General features: G+C 36.4%; 1 protein-coding gene across 7 annotated transcripts in view; it reads left to right on the forward strand.

The window, feature by feature from the left end:
- Positions 1–12900, forward strand: part of LOC111936019 (solute carrier family 68 member 1-like) — a 16520-nt gene extending 3620 nt beyond the window's left edge. For 4 of the 7 annotated variants that reach the window (XM_086854761.1, XM_086854759.1, XM_086854760.1 and 1 more), the window contains 5 exons: positions 487–1221; positions 4111–4265; positions 5763–5846; positions 6883–7026; positions 11800–12900. In XM_086854761.1, the coding sequence (XP_086710887.1) occupies positions 487–1221; positions 4111–4265; positions 5763–5846; positions 6883–7026; positions 11800–11932 (1251 nt within the window). In that variant the 3' untranslated portion in view covers positions 11933–12900. The remainder of the gene's footprint in view (positions 1–486; positions 1222–4110; positions 4266–5762; positions 5847–6882; positions 7027–11799) is intronic. The other 3 variants (XM_086854765.1, XM_086854763.1, XM_086854764.1) reach the window with 1 other exon arrangement.
- Positions 12901–15554: the final 2654 nt, after the last annotated feature.

Genomic DNA, 15554 nt, shown 5'->3' on the forward strand with positions numbered 1-15554 from the left:
CTAAACTGATCTTGCACCTTAGCTCTGTAGATAAGTTTGACATTAGTGCTTTCCTATGAACTGTTTAAGTACTTAAATACTGCATTTATTCTGCAAGTCATTATCCACGTGAGTAACTCTTGTTGTAAATGGTCTCCTGAAAGTAATGGGCCAGCTCATCTTTTGAATTAACTTGCTGTGAGAATAATATCTGAGCTTTGCAGAATAAAAGCCCAGATATAAAAGGTTTTGAAAGAGTAGAGTCTTAGAGACAGTTTATTTCACATGTAGTTGGTCACCTACCTACTTATTCATCTTATTTTTTCAGCATTTCTAATGACCTATGACTACTGATAAGAGTTTGTTTTAGAGTCTCTTTTGACCTGAGTAGCTTTTCTATGTATTTATTTCTTGTCTGAATAGAGGTTTATTTTAAATAAATATGTTGTGTTTGTGTAACTTCTGCAGAAGAATGACAATAGCGACAAATTCCCTTGTTTGTGGCAGGTTGTGTTTATGATCTGGAATGCCATCAATGATCCCCTTTTCGGGTACATTCAAGACAACTCCAGGCTGAAGTGCTGCGCAAGGCGCCAGTTCTCGATTTTATACGGAGCCCCTTTGTACGGCTTGGCCTTCCTGCTGCCGTGGTTCCCCTGGAGGCACTATGAGGAGGGGGACTGGCTGAGCGGCCTCCACCTCATCGTCGCGCTGTGCGCCTTCGACGGCCTGCTGACCTTTGTGCTCCTGGCGCAGTGCGCGCTCTTCGCCGAGAGCTCCACCAGGCACGAGAGCAGGCTCCAGCTCATCAAGTACAACCAAGTGGCAACGTTAATCGGGTCCACAAGCGTTCTCTTTTGTGGGCTCATATCGGATAATATGGAAAACTTTGCTTATTTTCAGGCTTTTGCTGTTTTGATAGCAGTGCTAGCGACAGCTTGTATGTGTTGCACAGGTAAATACAGCACAAGTCAATACGAGCAGAGAGAAATTCATACAGAGGATGGTAATCTGGGAAACAGTGGTGGAACTTTCTCCTTGGCCTCTGTAGTTTCATTGACCAAACAGATCATGACAGAGAAGAACTTTCTATGTTTTGTAACAATGAACTTCTTCCAAGTCTTCCACCTAGCCTTTTACAACAATTTTATGATGATCTTTGCGGATAATCTTATTCCTAAGGATGTCCTGTCATCCTCAGTAAGAAGTATCATGTATGGAGCAGGTTTTATTTGTCCTCAGGTAGGCGGTCATGCATCTTTATTTCTAAATATGAAAACCTGGTCTTTTAGTAGTTCACAGTATCCATTTAACACTTGAAAAAATGCTGTATTTGGCAGAAGGTATTGGCCAAAATGAGTACTAGATCTCGCTCCCCAGTGCTCTAGAAGAAGGAAGTACCTCTGTGCAGGCTGATCAAGTGTAGGAGGTAGAGAGAGCAGACAGACAGGCTGGTAGAATATCTGTTTAAAACAGTGTGAGACATGAGTAGGCAGGGGATGAATGTTTTGTATCCTCCAGTGCTTACAATACCTAAGCATAAAGGAATGAAAAACGTGGCCAAGATCAAACATTCCTAAAAGCAAAATCTACAGAATTCTGAATTATTTTTTGTTTTGTTTTGTTTTCTAATACTGTGTATTACAAATTAAAGACTAAGCTTTTCTTCAGGAGGTTTCTGAAATAAACTGCGCAGAATACCAGAAAAAATTATAGAGTTTGAAAAGCATTGTTAAAATATGTGGTATCTCAGTCATGGAAACCAAACAAAACACTAAATAGCTGCTTTTGGAGAATAATACATTCCCATTTATTTTGTTGTTTGGTCTCTTGGTCAGCAGTATTTATGGGTAAGAGAGACATACTTTTAAGAGCCCAGTCAGGGATGAGGGGAGGAGTGATGAACTGAGAAGAGAAAGAGAACCCAAAAGAGTAATGCTTGAGTACAAGAAAAGCAGCAAAAGTATGTCCCACAGAATGTTACCATACTTGTCTGCAGTAAATAAAAAATTCCTCTGTTCATTGCCTTCTAACTTCTTTCTCTAGGTCTTTAAAAACATTCTCTGTGTTTACTTGTTGGATGTTGAAAGTCAGGATACTCAAAATATGAGTATTCATCATAGGTGTTGATGGTGGTCAGAATTTTTTTAAATCAAGCTGTTACATTCATTAAATTATAGTGGGTTCTGATAAGTAATATATATAAGAAGATAAATGAAAGTGCAACTGGAATTCAGAGCTCAATTTCAGTTCCCCTTTTGGTTTTTGCATATAAAACATACAGATCCTGAGCATACCTTCTGTTCCATAACTCCTGTCTACAATTTCAACTTTTGTCCTTATCACAGGTTTAATAGTTTTGGGGTTTTCTCCTGTACCTCAGACAGTTAGATAATGAACTTCAGAAATAAATCAGAAGCTACAGAAGTTAGGAAAGCTTAAATAATTTTACACTTAATATATAGCAATCACTTTTATTGGTAAAATCAGTGTGACAGTGTGAAAAGAACAATCTTTCAGAAAATGCGTCTCTCTCTGCTCCCCAGAGACTCTTTGTCTAGAAGGTCACTGAACCGTAGAGGGTTTGCTGTGACCTTATTTTTCTCAGGTTTTGTCTCTTTGAGCTCAAGATACAATAAGAGAATTCTCTGATGGCAATGTCCTGAACTTCCCTTGCTGGAAAAACCCTCAACCCTTGTAAAAGAAAGCTCCTTTTTATGAACTCTGCATCAAACTAGAATTCAGCTGCTGACTTAGGTTCCTTCTAGTAGTGGATGTGATGAATACAACCTGCCCACAAGGAAAATGTTGCTGTAACATAGACAAACAACTATGAATTTGCATCATTGTTAGTATTTTCCTTACAAACAGTCTTAGAGACGTGCAAGTAGTGAAGAATTTTCTAAGTCATAAGTACTTCCTGAGACAGGGTTATTTTGCAATTACAGTGAGACAGGAACATGGTGTTTACAATAGCAGGCATTACAAGATCCCTTAGTATTTCTAGTGGAGGCACTTTGCAGCAAAAATCCCTGAAAACAGCCAGGAGGAGGAGTATGTTTTAAATTTGTTATAACAAGATGTTTTTCTTATACCAACTTTCTAGATTTGTTTTACCTCCCTGATCAAGTAGAAATCTTGAGCTTTTTTACAATAGCATTTGCCATGGTAATCTTTTTCTGACCGTAGCATCCTGTTTTTATTTGTTATGTTAAAGCAATTCAGTGTGGGAACAATTGTACAAGGAAAATTCTTTCCTGTTCTTCATCTGAATATTACACAGTTCATCTCTGTAACACAGAAGAAAGGAGAAAATGTGGAACTTTATACAGTTTGTATATTTGTGACAGAGAGGAGGACCATGTACATGTAGATGGTGACAAAGGCCCATATAATAAAAATAACATAATTCATTACAGAAGGTCCTGCTGAAAGTGAAAAGTGAGGAACAATGTAAAAGAACTTAAATTTTGTTCACACTATAATCAGCACTTAATATCATTTTCCTGAGTTAGCCAGTTTATTCAGATTATCAGAATCTACTCCTTGCCAAGACTGGCGAAATTAAAACTCGGCCATGCACAAGCACTGGCCTCTGCCTTTCTCTGCTTGCTAGTAAAGCTTCTAACTTGTTTAGTTAAGGCTGTCCTGGTGCTTGCTTTGCCAGCTTAAAAATCATGCTTGATTTCTATAAATGCCAATGAAAATAGTAATGTTAATGAAAAAGCAATTACTGAAAATACTTCTTGTCAGCAGTTAAATGGTGAGGTGTTTGATTTACAGTTATACTGCAAAGCTAATACTTTAAGGGATATCAAAAGTAAAGATCAGGAGCATTAAATAATAGGCATTGTGGGAGGAGTGTTTCCTGCAGGATATAGCAGTTCTCAGTGGCTAGTTTTTGAGTGAAAGGAGACTGTACCTGGAAGGAGTAGCATAGAATGAGCCAGTAGAGGGTTGTCTTTGTTCAGTTTCTATTTTTTGATTTTGTTGAACTTCTTAGAAAGGGTCGTTGTTTTTTTTTCCTTTAAAGGGTATTAATTATGTCAAGTCTGTCTTTTATAGCTCTCTTAGTGCTGAGACACTGTACTGTATCTTTTTATCCTGAATGTGTATATATTATCTTTTCAGTGCCTTGTTCTTCTCAGTCATACTTCATTGAAGAAGTTTGGTTATTACAGAATCATCTTGTTTTCCTTTTACTATGAAGGAGTAGCTGCTGCTGTCATGTGTCTCCTAGGGCAAGAACACTATTATCTGCTGGCATTCTATGTTACAACAAACATGTAAGTAAATCCACTCCCCTGTTCATAGACACAGCTGACATACTTCTAACAGAGCAGACACTTGCTTTTATTTCCATGAAGATTCTGCCTCTGCTTTCATGGTTTTCTTTCTGTTTCACTTTTCAGAAAAGTTGAAATTCCAGTTACAGCTTTTTTTTCTTTTCTTTTCTTTTTTTTTCTTTTCTTTTTTTTTTTTCTTTTTTTTTTTCTTCCAGCTTTCATTTTATTGTTTTAGCTTTTATTTTCTGCTTGAAATAAAAAAGCCTAAAATGCAAACAGCAATTATGGTTTACAGGCACATGCCTCCAGTCACTTTAACCTGAGATGCAAGGGAAGGAGAATCTCATGTTTTCTACAGACATGGAAGAGCTCAGCAGAAGAACTCCCCAGGGACTGTTTGCTGGGAAGGCTCAGACCTCACCCTGTATTGCAGGACCACTTGTGTGCTGCACTGCAGGCAAATATGGGTAACTCAGGTGTCTGTTGGGTATCCAGCACAGAGTCCCATTTACACTGATGCTCAGTAGTAAGGTGCCAAGCAGTAGTATTTTCATATAAGTGTATAATGATACATGGAAAACCTTATTTCAAGATAAAGAGCTGTTTGTATCAGAATATTGTTACAGCAGTTTGTTTTTATTTCTTCATGTTCTCTTTCATTGTTGTCTCTCTACATGTTCTTTCTTGCCCTCCTTTTCTTCGTCTTTCCCTCCCCATCCCGTTTTCATTCTTATTTTCAGTATTGCAGTCATGGGCTACTCTAACACTGAATTGTGTGAACAATAAATTGAATTTCGTTGTCTGCATGTTTTAAATGATGAAGATGTGTTTTGATTTCTCCAAGAAAAAAATCTGAGGTACCTAAACACTGTATGTTTAAAGTCCTGGTTGTTAAAGTACCTTGTTAGTTAAAGCTCATCACACCCAAAATTTAATAAGACACAGAAATTGTAATATTTGATTTCATTGTTTCATTTGGCTATTTGTTAAGAATCAGCTTTGTGTGTTTGTATGTTTAAATGCATATCTATATACATCTATATACACTGTAAATACATATATAGGAATGCATGTAAACTATTCTTTTTTATTCTAATTCTTCCACCTTGAAGTTTACCTTCCACATGGTCATGTCTTTTCCAGATTTCAAGAGCAAGTTTTCAGTTTTCCCTTTTTCTGAGGTGTTTCTTTTCTCCTGATCATTTTAAATTACATTTATTGATAATGTAAATTTATTGTCAAAGTATTCACGACCTTTTACAACGATGTCCACCAAAAAAAAGAGGAAAACCCCCCACTTTCAGGTTTGCATTTTGATTTCTAATTCTCAACTAAGAACAGATCTAGTAATGCTTTCAGACAGATCACCATGTTTTAAAGAACATGCCAGCTTTGTGTTTTTTTAGAATATCAGTTTGTGTTAGAATATCAGTTACAGTTTCATTATAAAGTGAATATAAGAACTATGAACATCTTCAATATTTTGTTTTTCTTTAGGGTAATTGTGCAAGCTTCATTTAGCTTGTTCAATTTGCCTTTGGCAGATATTGTTGATGCAGATTTAATAAAGCACAAGAGGAGGTAAGTCAGTCATTACTGGTTTTTTTTTAAATATGGTGTTTGCCCTGTTACTGTTTGGTAATAAGTTGTGTCAGAGTAAAGACAGTAAATGATCTGGGATCGTCGATACAGAAATCCTTTTTGTGAGAGCAACTTAGCATAAGTGAAGATTAGAACTTCAGTAATGTTTCCTGCAGTTACTTCAGTAGAGTAATTTAAACAGATAATTAAGTTACTTCTCTTTTTTCTTATAGTATAATATAAACCAAGTCCTACCAATTTTAATGGCTTTATTTTTGTTAGCTTCAATTGAATTACTCTGTAACCAGATACATCTATAATCATGTATGGAGTTTTCTGAAGGCATTTTCAAGATGGAAAAGGTGTTAAGAAAGCTTTGCCTATGCTAGATAAAGTGCAGATTACAAAGTCTAACCTGGTTCCTTTATCTCCCTGAAATAAAAGTGCTAAAACCTGCTGCAGAATAGCATATTGCAACTGATTTTTATCAAAGTACACACAACTTCTTGTTGGTTCGATCAATTGTTATGTAAGTGTAGATTCAGTCCTGTTAAAGCACTTGCCCCTCAAAGGGAAGACCTTTTGCTTTCATGAGGAAAAATCTGCCTCATTTTCTGGCCTATGCATGCAAAATCTTCAGTTGTAATTAATTCTCCATGCATGTAATTTAACTTCAGTAATTACTCAAAGTGCACAAAGCTGAATTTAAGTACCAGTCACTTCAGAATTGGGGCAAAGCTGTGTCTATGTATATATGTATATATATATATATATATATATATATATATATTTTTATAAATATATGCACATATACACACCCTGCAGCGGTTTGTAACCCTTAATTTCCAAATAAATTTAAATTTCATTATGAGAGTAGATCTGTTTGCTATCAAGTGTGAACTAGATAAATCTAAGGATCATGATATTTAGTATTTGCATAATAACAGGATTCCAAGCTTTTTAAAATCACGATTGAAATTAATATACTAATAAGTTTGTGTTGTGCATTAATTTGTTTTTTCACCAAATATTTTAGGTTACCACTTTCCTCTATGGTTTTTGGTACCAATGCTTTATTTACCAAGCCTGCCCAATCTTTGGCTCCAATGGTTGTGGTTACAATACTAAATCATTATGGATATTATAACCTGAATAATGTACCTGGTCATCCTGATATAAGGTGAGTTCAAAAGAGATACTTTAAATCTTAGAAAATAACATTAAATACTCCTGTAATCTAAAAAGCAAATTGATCAGCAATTAGTTTGCATCAACTGCACTTCAAAAACATACATACTTTAAAAATACTTATCAGTTGTTTTTGCCTGTGTAGAAGTACAAATGTTTTTTAAAGAGTAAATCATTTATTAAACAATATGCATCGAGATAATCTTTTAAAGGCAAAAGATCCATTTATTATTTGAGAGAAAGCAGTATAATCATTGGAGGGAGGGAATTTGCCCCAAGTAGGAATGTATCATTTTGGCTCTGATGCTCCCTACCATTCTAATGCAAATGATTTTATTGTAGTCCCTGGAGACCTTAATACAGCATAAAGCTGTGGTTGCTGGTTAGCTGGACATGTGTGGGCTTTTAATAAAATAAATTAACAGGGAATAACCACACTGAAAGGGTCACTGGCTGTTTTTATGACCATCAGGAGGAAGTGGCAGCATAAGGAGTAACTGAAGTCGGGGCTAAATGGAAAAATCAGTCCTGATTAGGATTTACTTGAGGAAACAATATGAATATCCTGAGAACTACATGGCTCTCCTAAATTTTAGTAAAAACCTAAAGAAACAGACGTACACAATTTTATATGAGCTTTTGTGGAGACAGCTCCCGAGGGAGAGAGGTCTGGTTATGTGTCCCCTAAGGTTAGGAGAACATTCTGTATTTGAGGAATTTTCTAAAAAAATGGATGAGGACAAACATGGCATAAAAGAACAACAGGTGGTCTTCAGAAATGCATCAAGACAGAAGCAAAGGCAGCTTAAGTTTGAGGCTATGTGTGAGAGCAGCTTATTTTAATGCATTCTGTAGATAGCCAATGAGATGATGTGAAGAGGACATGAACCTCATTATAATGTCAAATATGATGAGTGAGTTTTGCAGAAGAGTGATAGGTTGAACTGGATGTGGATATGAGAGAGCAGAATATATTAATCTTGATGATTCAGAGAAATTCAGGTTTGAAACATAAAAACTGCAGTTCTGATCCCTTTCAATCAGAGAAATGATCCCTTTGTGGATGGATTTTAGATCACAGTAGACATAAATCTTTTTTGCCTGGTAAATAGCCCCTGGACTATAGCAACAATAAATTTATTATATAGAGTTGAAATACTTGGAATGCTCAACTATAAAACCTGTGTTTTCACTTGAGTCATGCTGAAATTTTATTTATTTCACTTGGGCCAGGAACAGCATAAAACATACAAAGCTGAGACTAGTGAATCAGAACACCTGAAATATATTATGTATTTCTCTTGCCCATCCTTTCAAAAATAATTTATTAAATATTAAGCAGTTTGCCCATGTTTTCTGTATATGCAGTGTGTGAATGGGTTTTCTTTTGCTTGCAAATGGAGTACAGGGTTGATATACAACCCATAAAGACCAGAAAAGTCTAAGTTGTTTCTAGGGAGTCAGTTTGCCCTTGGCAATGTACTCAGACCACTGACTGAGCTACGATTACTTATATATATATTAAAAACCTATTGACTGATCTCATATTCCAGCCATAGGCAAACAGTTAAAATACACTTGCCCCAGGACAAAGTTGTTTGAAGACAAACAGAAATTATATACAAGAGATTGTTTAAAATATGCTCAAACTGTTTTGGGGGCAAAAAGGCATTTCACATATGTGAATTATAAAAAATGAAGTATTATGACCCATGCCAATACAATCTCAGCTCTGTCCTTCCTCCTTGTCCAAAGCCAGCAATATCTAATAAGTGTTTTGGAAAGCATTTGGTTTATTTGGTGTAGTAGGAGTGAATTGTGAAGATAGTACCGAGGACCCTTATTCTGCATTAACAAAATGTTTGGGCCCTGAAAATATGTCTGAAGAGTTCCAAGAAATGTTGTGTGCTGGGACAAGGCAGAATATGCAGTCTATACACTATTTGCTTCATTCTGAATTATTTTCAGTAATTTATTTTACTAATAATTATTACTTTTTCTTGAACTGAGAGTTAAACTGTAGCAACAATGATGGAGCAGCTAATCCTGGAAACCTCCAGGCACAGTAAGGATAATAAAATCATCAGTAATAGCCAGCATGGCTCCAACAAGGGGAAGTGATGCTTGACCAGCTGATAAACTGCTACAGTTAAATGACTCACCTGGTGGGCAGGGGAGGGCAGTGGATATTGCCTGCCTGTGCTGCATTCCTAATGACCAGGATGATGGGGCAGGATGGACCCTCAGGAAGTTTGGGGATGACACGAAGCTGGGGCTGTGGCAGGTGCACAGAGAGTCATGCTGTCATCGGGGGGATCTCGACAGGCAGGAGAAATAGGCTGGAATGGTACCTGGGGCTGCATTACACAAAGTCCTGCCAGCAGGGCAAAGGTAATCCTTCCCATCTGCTCAAACATTGTGCCACATCCTTAGGAAATGTGGTCACTCTACAGAAGTTAAGCACTTTGTCATGGAAAAGGGTTTTTTAATATCCTTAAAATTTGAGCAATACTTTGGAGTGTCCTGATTTTTCCTTTCTCCCATCATCATAGCAATATGTGCCCTGTATGGCTTGAGATGTTTTTTGTTCTTGTTTGGGATTGGTTTTTTTATTAGTTTGGCTTGATTTTTTTTTTCTTTGCTATGGAAAAGACGGCTAGTTTAAAACCTCCCTCTTCTGGAGAGCCACTGCAACTACCACCAGCTTCTCTTGAGAGTGCTTTTCAAATTCATTCTTCAGAATAAAGTTATTTGGCAGGAACTCTTCACCATTTATTGAAGACACTTTAAACTGTTAATGCTTTCATATTGAATTACTGAATTACCTGACATTCTTTTCAGAGTGATTTTACGGCTGTTTAGGGAAACATTGTATGTTTTATTATGTGGGTGCAAAAAACCAAAGGTAGATGTGGAAATTTCTGAAGTTACTTGTTCAGCTGTAATTGTGTTAAAATCCAAGCTCTGCTCTTGATATATCCCAGTCCCTTAATGAAATATTTTCCCATTCCTTGTTTTGTGTATTGTAGATATTTTTTCATAATTCCTGCAATAACTTAGGGTTTTACAGTACAATAGGTAATATTATTTTCTTAAATCAGCATTGTTCTAGTGAACCCAAATCAGGATTGCACAGTGTGAGTGATTTTGCAGATGTTCTTTGTGTAAAGATGGAATAAGGTTAGCAGTGAAAACTGCAATCCTCTTTAGAGTACAGAACAGGACAAATGCAAGCCCCAACATCCTGTTAACTGTGTCTGAGTCTTGTTCTCAGTGTTAGGTGGTAAAGTGATGTGTCTGTGGCCTCCCTGCTGGCTCTGCTTCTGCAGTCCCTGGGGCCAGTTGTGCCAGAGCTGTGCATCATGTGGGCTCCTTCCCTGGTAGGTGCACTGGAAATGCAGTTGGATACAAGCCAGTAAACAACTCCAAATGGTAAATTATTGTCACTGCCAATAAACATTGGCTATGGACCAGTGGCCTGCTAGTGAACACTTCCAGTCATAAATGCAATTGCCCGAGTGATTAAGTGATTCACTTGTGAGCCTGCGGGCTTTTGTTTTCTTATGTAGCATTAGCATGTACATGACTTGAGATAAACTCTGCTCCTTTATGAGCCTGTGTCTGTACTAAGGGCAGAATCTGGCCTTTGCTGGAGGTTGCGAACATTTTTTCTGTTAAACCGAGTGAAACGTGAGTTGGTTCTTTCATGATTCAGAGCTCTTAGGTTTTATTCAAAAACCTGCTCAGGGTTTGGGATATTTTTCACACATTTCAGGTTTTTTGGACCATGTCCATAGCTGTTCTGTGAGTCTCTTATCCCTGAATGCTAAGGAAAAAAATTAGAAAGGAACATAAACTGCCTCATGGAGAGAAAGTTCACTTAGGGGCTGTTTCTCAGCTTGAGTTGACTTTCCTGATATTTAAGTAATTAGAATCCCATAATTAACAGAATGCAAGCAGATAATGATTCCAGCTACTAGATGAATGCCAAAATGCATGCTTTGAGCTGTCAGAAACCATACTGCTCATAAAAGGGAGCTCATTTAATTCCTGGATTTTCTTTCTTCATTCACATTTGCTGATGCTTTTATTTATTTTTCATTAGAGAAGTTTTAGATGAGGAAATGCCATGCAGTCATTAGAAAAAATGAAAACTAGTGTTAATTTGACATGCATTCTTTCTATGGCTTATATTATCCTGTAATAATTTATTTTAAAACCAAATGAAATAAGGCTCGATATTTCAAATAGCCCTTGAAACAACACCTGAGTTTTGTGCAATTATCATTACTTCTATCTAGCACTCAGCAACTAAAAAAACACACTATGTGATAGTTAGTAGCAGAGATTTCAGCTCAAATAAATTAATTTCATGTTCAAATGTTTGCTTCCATTTTCTATTTTCTCTTCCAAATTTTTAAGTCTTACTAAAGCTTTTTGGATGCTCTGTTCTATAATTGGATGAAATTTGCTTAAATTGATTTCTATATTACATAATCAGGAAAGTAGTGAACAGGATTTCTTAGATTGTATTAACTCTTTGTGTGCTAATTGTCTGAATTCCTCCCAGCTAGAGAAAACAATATATAATACATATCACCATGTAGAATTAGGAAATAGAAAAGGTATTTCTATTTCTTTTATTTAGAATTGACTGTACAGTAGTATGTCTATGTGTTTATAATGGGAATGTTTTAAAAGTAACTTGTTTAGTGACCATGGAAGTTAATCTTCATATTGAAAGCTGTGTTCTCACTTGCTTCAGCAGGTCATTTTTAGATCTCCATGATGCCATGTTCTACCTGATCTGTCTGGTTCCCCTCTGCATTGCAGTCCTACAGATCCTGACCTGGACTCCCTTTTCCATCCAGAACAGCCACCTGGCAGCTCCACAGTAAATATGGAACCAGTGGTCAGTGTATCTCCTGCTGAACCACAAGAGTTCAGTAAATTTTTCATTTGAGAAAGCAAAATTGCAAGCTGAAACACAGTTTGAGCTGTTTCAGTAAAGCTGTATTTTCAGTCTCTATGAGTCCCATTCAGCCTTAATGCTGAACCTACACAAGCTTTTCCTAGTTCATTTGCTTTCTGTTAATGGGTTTTATCCTTAATTACTTTATTTAAAGTAATTTCTGGTACATAATGATTCCTGTTAACTCATTTTAAGAAAGGATATGGCAGATCAGGGAAAGGGATCCCAACCCAGCACCTGGAATTCAAGGGAACTGTATTTTCTGAAGCTTACTAGTGGATTAATTTTGCCATACTGATAAAATGGCAGATCTCTGAAATTAATCTGGAAGATCCCAGTGGACATCCCTCATGGATGGCAGGGAGATGAAGAGAAAAATTTAGATGGTGTCTAGCTGGCCAGTATCAAAACAAATCTGACAGCTACCATGGGAAGAGCCAAGAGTAATTAACTACCCTGTAAAAGTCTGTGTAAGGCTAAAGAAGAAAAGGATTCAGATGCTGTTCAGTGTTGTCAATATGGAGAAATCTCTGTAAATCCTCACTGGCTTTCCAAATCTCTGCTTGGTGGAAGGTCAGTGCAGTTTTCTGGCTTTAAGTGGGAAAATAATTTTGAAGGTATCCTATAGTTAGTGCTTCATACAGAATGTCAGTGTGGCAAGGACAGCATTAGTCTGTGGATGTAGGGTTCAGCTCTTGGACAAATGTAATCACACACAGTTACTGAACCAAGCTCTACCTGTTCAGTGGTGTTACATTGGTAAACTCATTTGGTGTGTGACAATTTAATTTCTGAATCATCAAGTAGAAGTTAGTTAATTTCTGATTAATTCTTACCAGTTTAGATTTTAAATTAATCCTGTGATTTTTATAAAATAAAGGGTTTTTGACAAAATTTCAGAAACATTGAGTCCTCTTCATTTCATATGTTGTAATGATAAGACACGAGTGTGTGTACAGTATTCCCATTTAATCAGTATTATTCTTTCGCCAGTATATCCACGGTGTAATTGTGCAGTGATAAATACCTTTAGCATAATACAATCACTGCATTTTTGTATTTTGTTTTGCCTGGGCAAACACAGTTTTAATAACACCTTTCTTAGGGAGTGCTACTTGAAAGAATAAGAGCATTGTGTGGATCCCAGTTTTAAAAGGCTGAGCCGGCTGATTTTCAAGGATCTGTACTTACTGTGACTGGTAACTTGGAAAAGACAGGAATGTAAGAAATGGCACTGCATTGTGATGGACACCAGCATAATGTACTGAAGAAGTTTGAGATCTGAAATACCAGGGTTGACAAAAATGTTCATTTGTGCCCCAGCTTTTACATTTGCAGAGCAGAAATAAAATCATTTCCCTTCATTTTTTGAAGTGTGAAGTGCTTTCAAGGTGGTGAATGAAAAAGCAGGAGATCATCATTAAATATTTAGAAATCTAAATGAATCCTTTGATAGGAATGTGAAGATTTATGTTAAGATGTAAGAAGCCAGAAGTGTGGTGAAGTTTGAAGTTACCTTATCTGTTTTTTCTCTGTCTTGTCAGAGACACTGTTGCCCATTTGCACTGTGCATGCTGACAGCATTATGTGCACATACAGCATCACTTGTGTAAATACTCTGTGGATAGGTAAATACAGATACCAGAGCAGATACAGCCTGTGTGTTTAGGTTTTGAATTTGAAAAGATTTCCTGCATTATATGTATTTATTTTGTGTCTGAAAGACAGGAGCAGAAGTTGAAGGAATTTAAGTTAATATAATCTTTGATTCATTATATGAAACAGTCTTCTCCCTGACAGTTCCTTTAAAATGGTAATAACATAATAACGTAATAAAGTGAAATAGTCTTTTTTTTCTTTACTATTTCTGTATTTCCTAAATTTCCCATGTTCATCCTGTCCTCATAGAATATATATTTTAACATATACAATAAAATAATGTTATTGTACCACAAATAGGGTTAGGTGACTCTATTAGTTATTTCTAATATTAAGTTATTAGAATATAGTGTACAGCTGGAACAGTATTGTGCTATACAACAGGAAATCTAATAAGTGGTTTTAAGAGGCAAAATTACATCAAGAAATCTTCAAAATCATCAGAATTATTTTTTCTGGAAAATGTCTGGTAAAATTACCATTAATTTACTGAAATAAGAAAGGAGTAAGGAGTGATACAACTCAATGCACTATTTAAATAGGCTCTACAATCTGCTACATCTCTAGAGTTCCTACAGGAAAAGTAAATAATCAAAGATTTCTAAGCAAGATAGCCTGAAGACAGGAGACATTAACTGTAGAATAAACTGATTTAGAAAAAAAAACCTGAGAAATATAATTCAAATTATTTAATATGTAAAATATTGATAATTTTCAAAAATTATTATGCACTATTCTCCCATTTGTCTGTCCTATTTTCCTTGCTATAAGGGCAGCAGAAATGTCTTTCAGAGCACCAATAGTCAATCCCAAAGAGGACTGAAAGAGTGCTTTAAATTTGGGTGGTGGTCTTCCTACGGGAATAGAAGGTTGGCACTGTGCTGTGACTGACATTGCTTATTCTCCATTTCTCTGTCACCCACTAAACTTTGTTATCTTCTGCTAAACCTACATGATTGGTTTTGGCTGTGAATCAAGTAAAGGATGATCAAAGGCAGAAGTTCAGTGTCTTGCAACAGCTGGTTTCCCTGCTTTCTCTCCTTATTAGCCAACACTATCTGAGCTTGAACTCCCACTGCTGGAAAAATGCCTCAATTTAATCTTGATAATTTAAGAGTGTCTAAAATAGTCTCATAACTGATAAAGAGGCTATAAGTGTGTGTGTAGTATAAAATATGAAATGCTGTTGTAAGCTCAGAGGAGGAGAAATGTGATGCTTGAATCCATTCTTACAGTTTCTCTATAAATTCTGAGAATATGGGACTTAATACACTGAATGAATTTTATTTATTGAAAATCAATAGGCAGAAATGTCTGCTAGACTTAAAAGGATATTGCTCAATAGACACTAAAGAATATTAGTCTAATATAGTAGTAATATAATATATGGTGATAGAGTGAAAATATTGAATAAATGACAACAAAGCATATTTAATTTTAAGTGTGGAAAAATGATGTTTTGTGGAGCTTACAAGCCCACCTTCTTCTGGTCTTGTACAAAATGACTTTCCCAGTTTCCTGCTGCCCTCATTTTGGAGCCACTCAGTAATCCATGAATGTACTGTGTTGACATGGCTGGTAGGAATGTTTACATTTGAATACAGTTCTACAGCCTAATGGCTGCTGTCAGGAAAGACAAGCAGGAAGGGGAAGGAACACTTCAGATAAGCCACATCTCCACAAGTACTTCCAGGCACTTCCTTGCCATAATTAAGCCAACTGGGGGAAAAGGCTCAGTAGCATATGCAGGCAAAAAAAATCCAGCTGGTTTGGTAAAGGAACATACAAGTGAGACTGGGAGGAGTTGTCCTGAAGGTCAGGACAGACCCACAACTGGGTTTCCTGGGTTACCTTTAGGGGAGAGGATTTCAGATATCCGTGTTTACCTT

This window comes from Cyanistes caeruleus, chromosome 17 (assembly GCF_971803275.1).
Source record: "Cyanistes caeruleus chromosome 17, bCyaCae1.hap1.1, whole genome shotgun sequence".
Classification (NCBI taxonomy): domain Eukaryota; kingdom Metazoa; phylum Chordata; class Aves; order Passeriformes; family Paridae; genus Cyanistes; species Cyanistes caeruleus.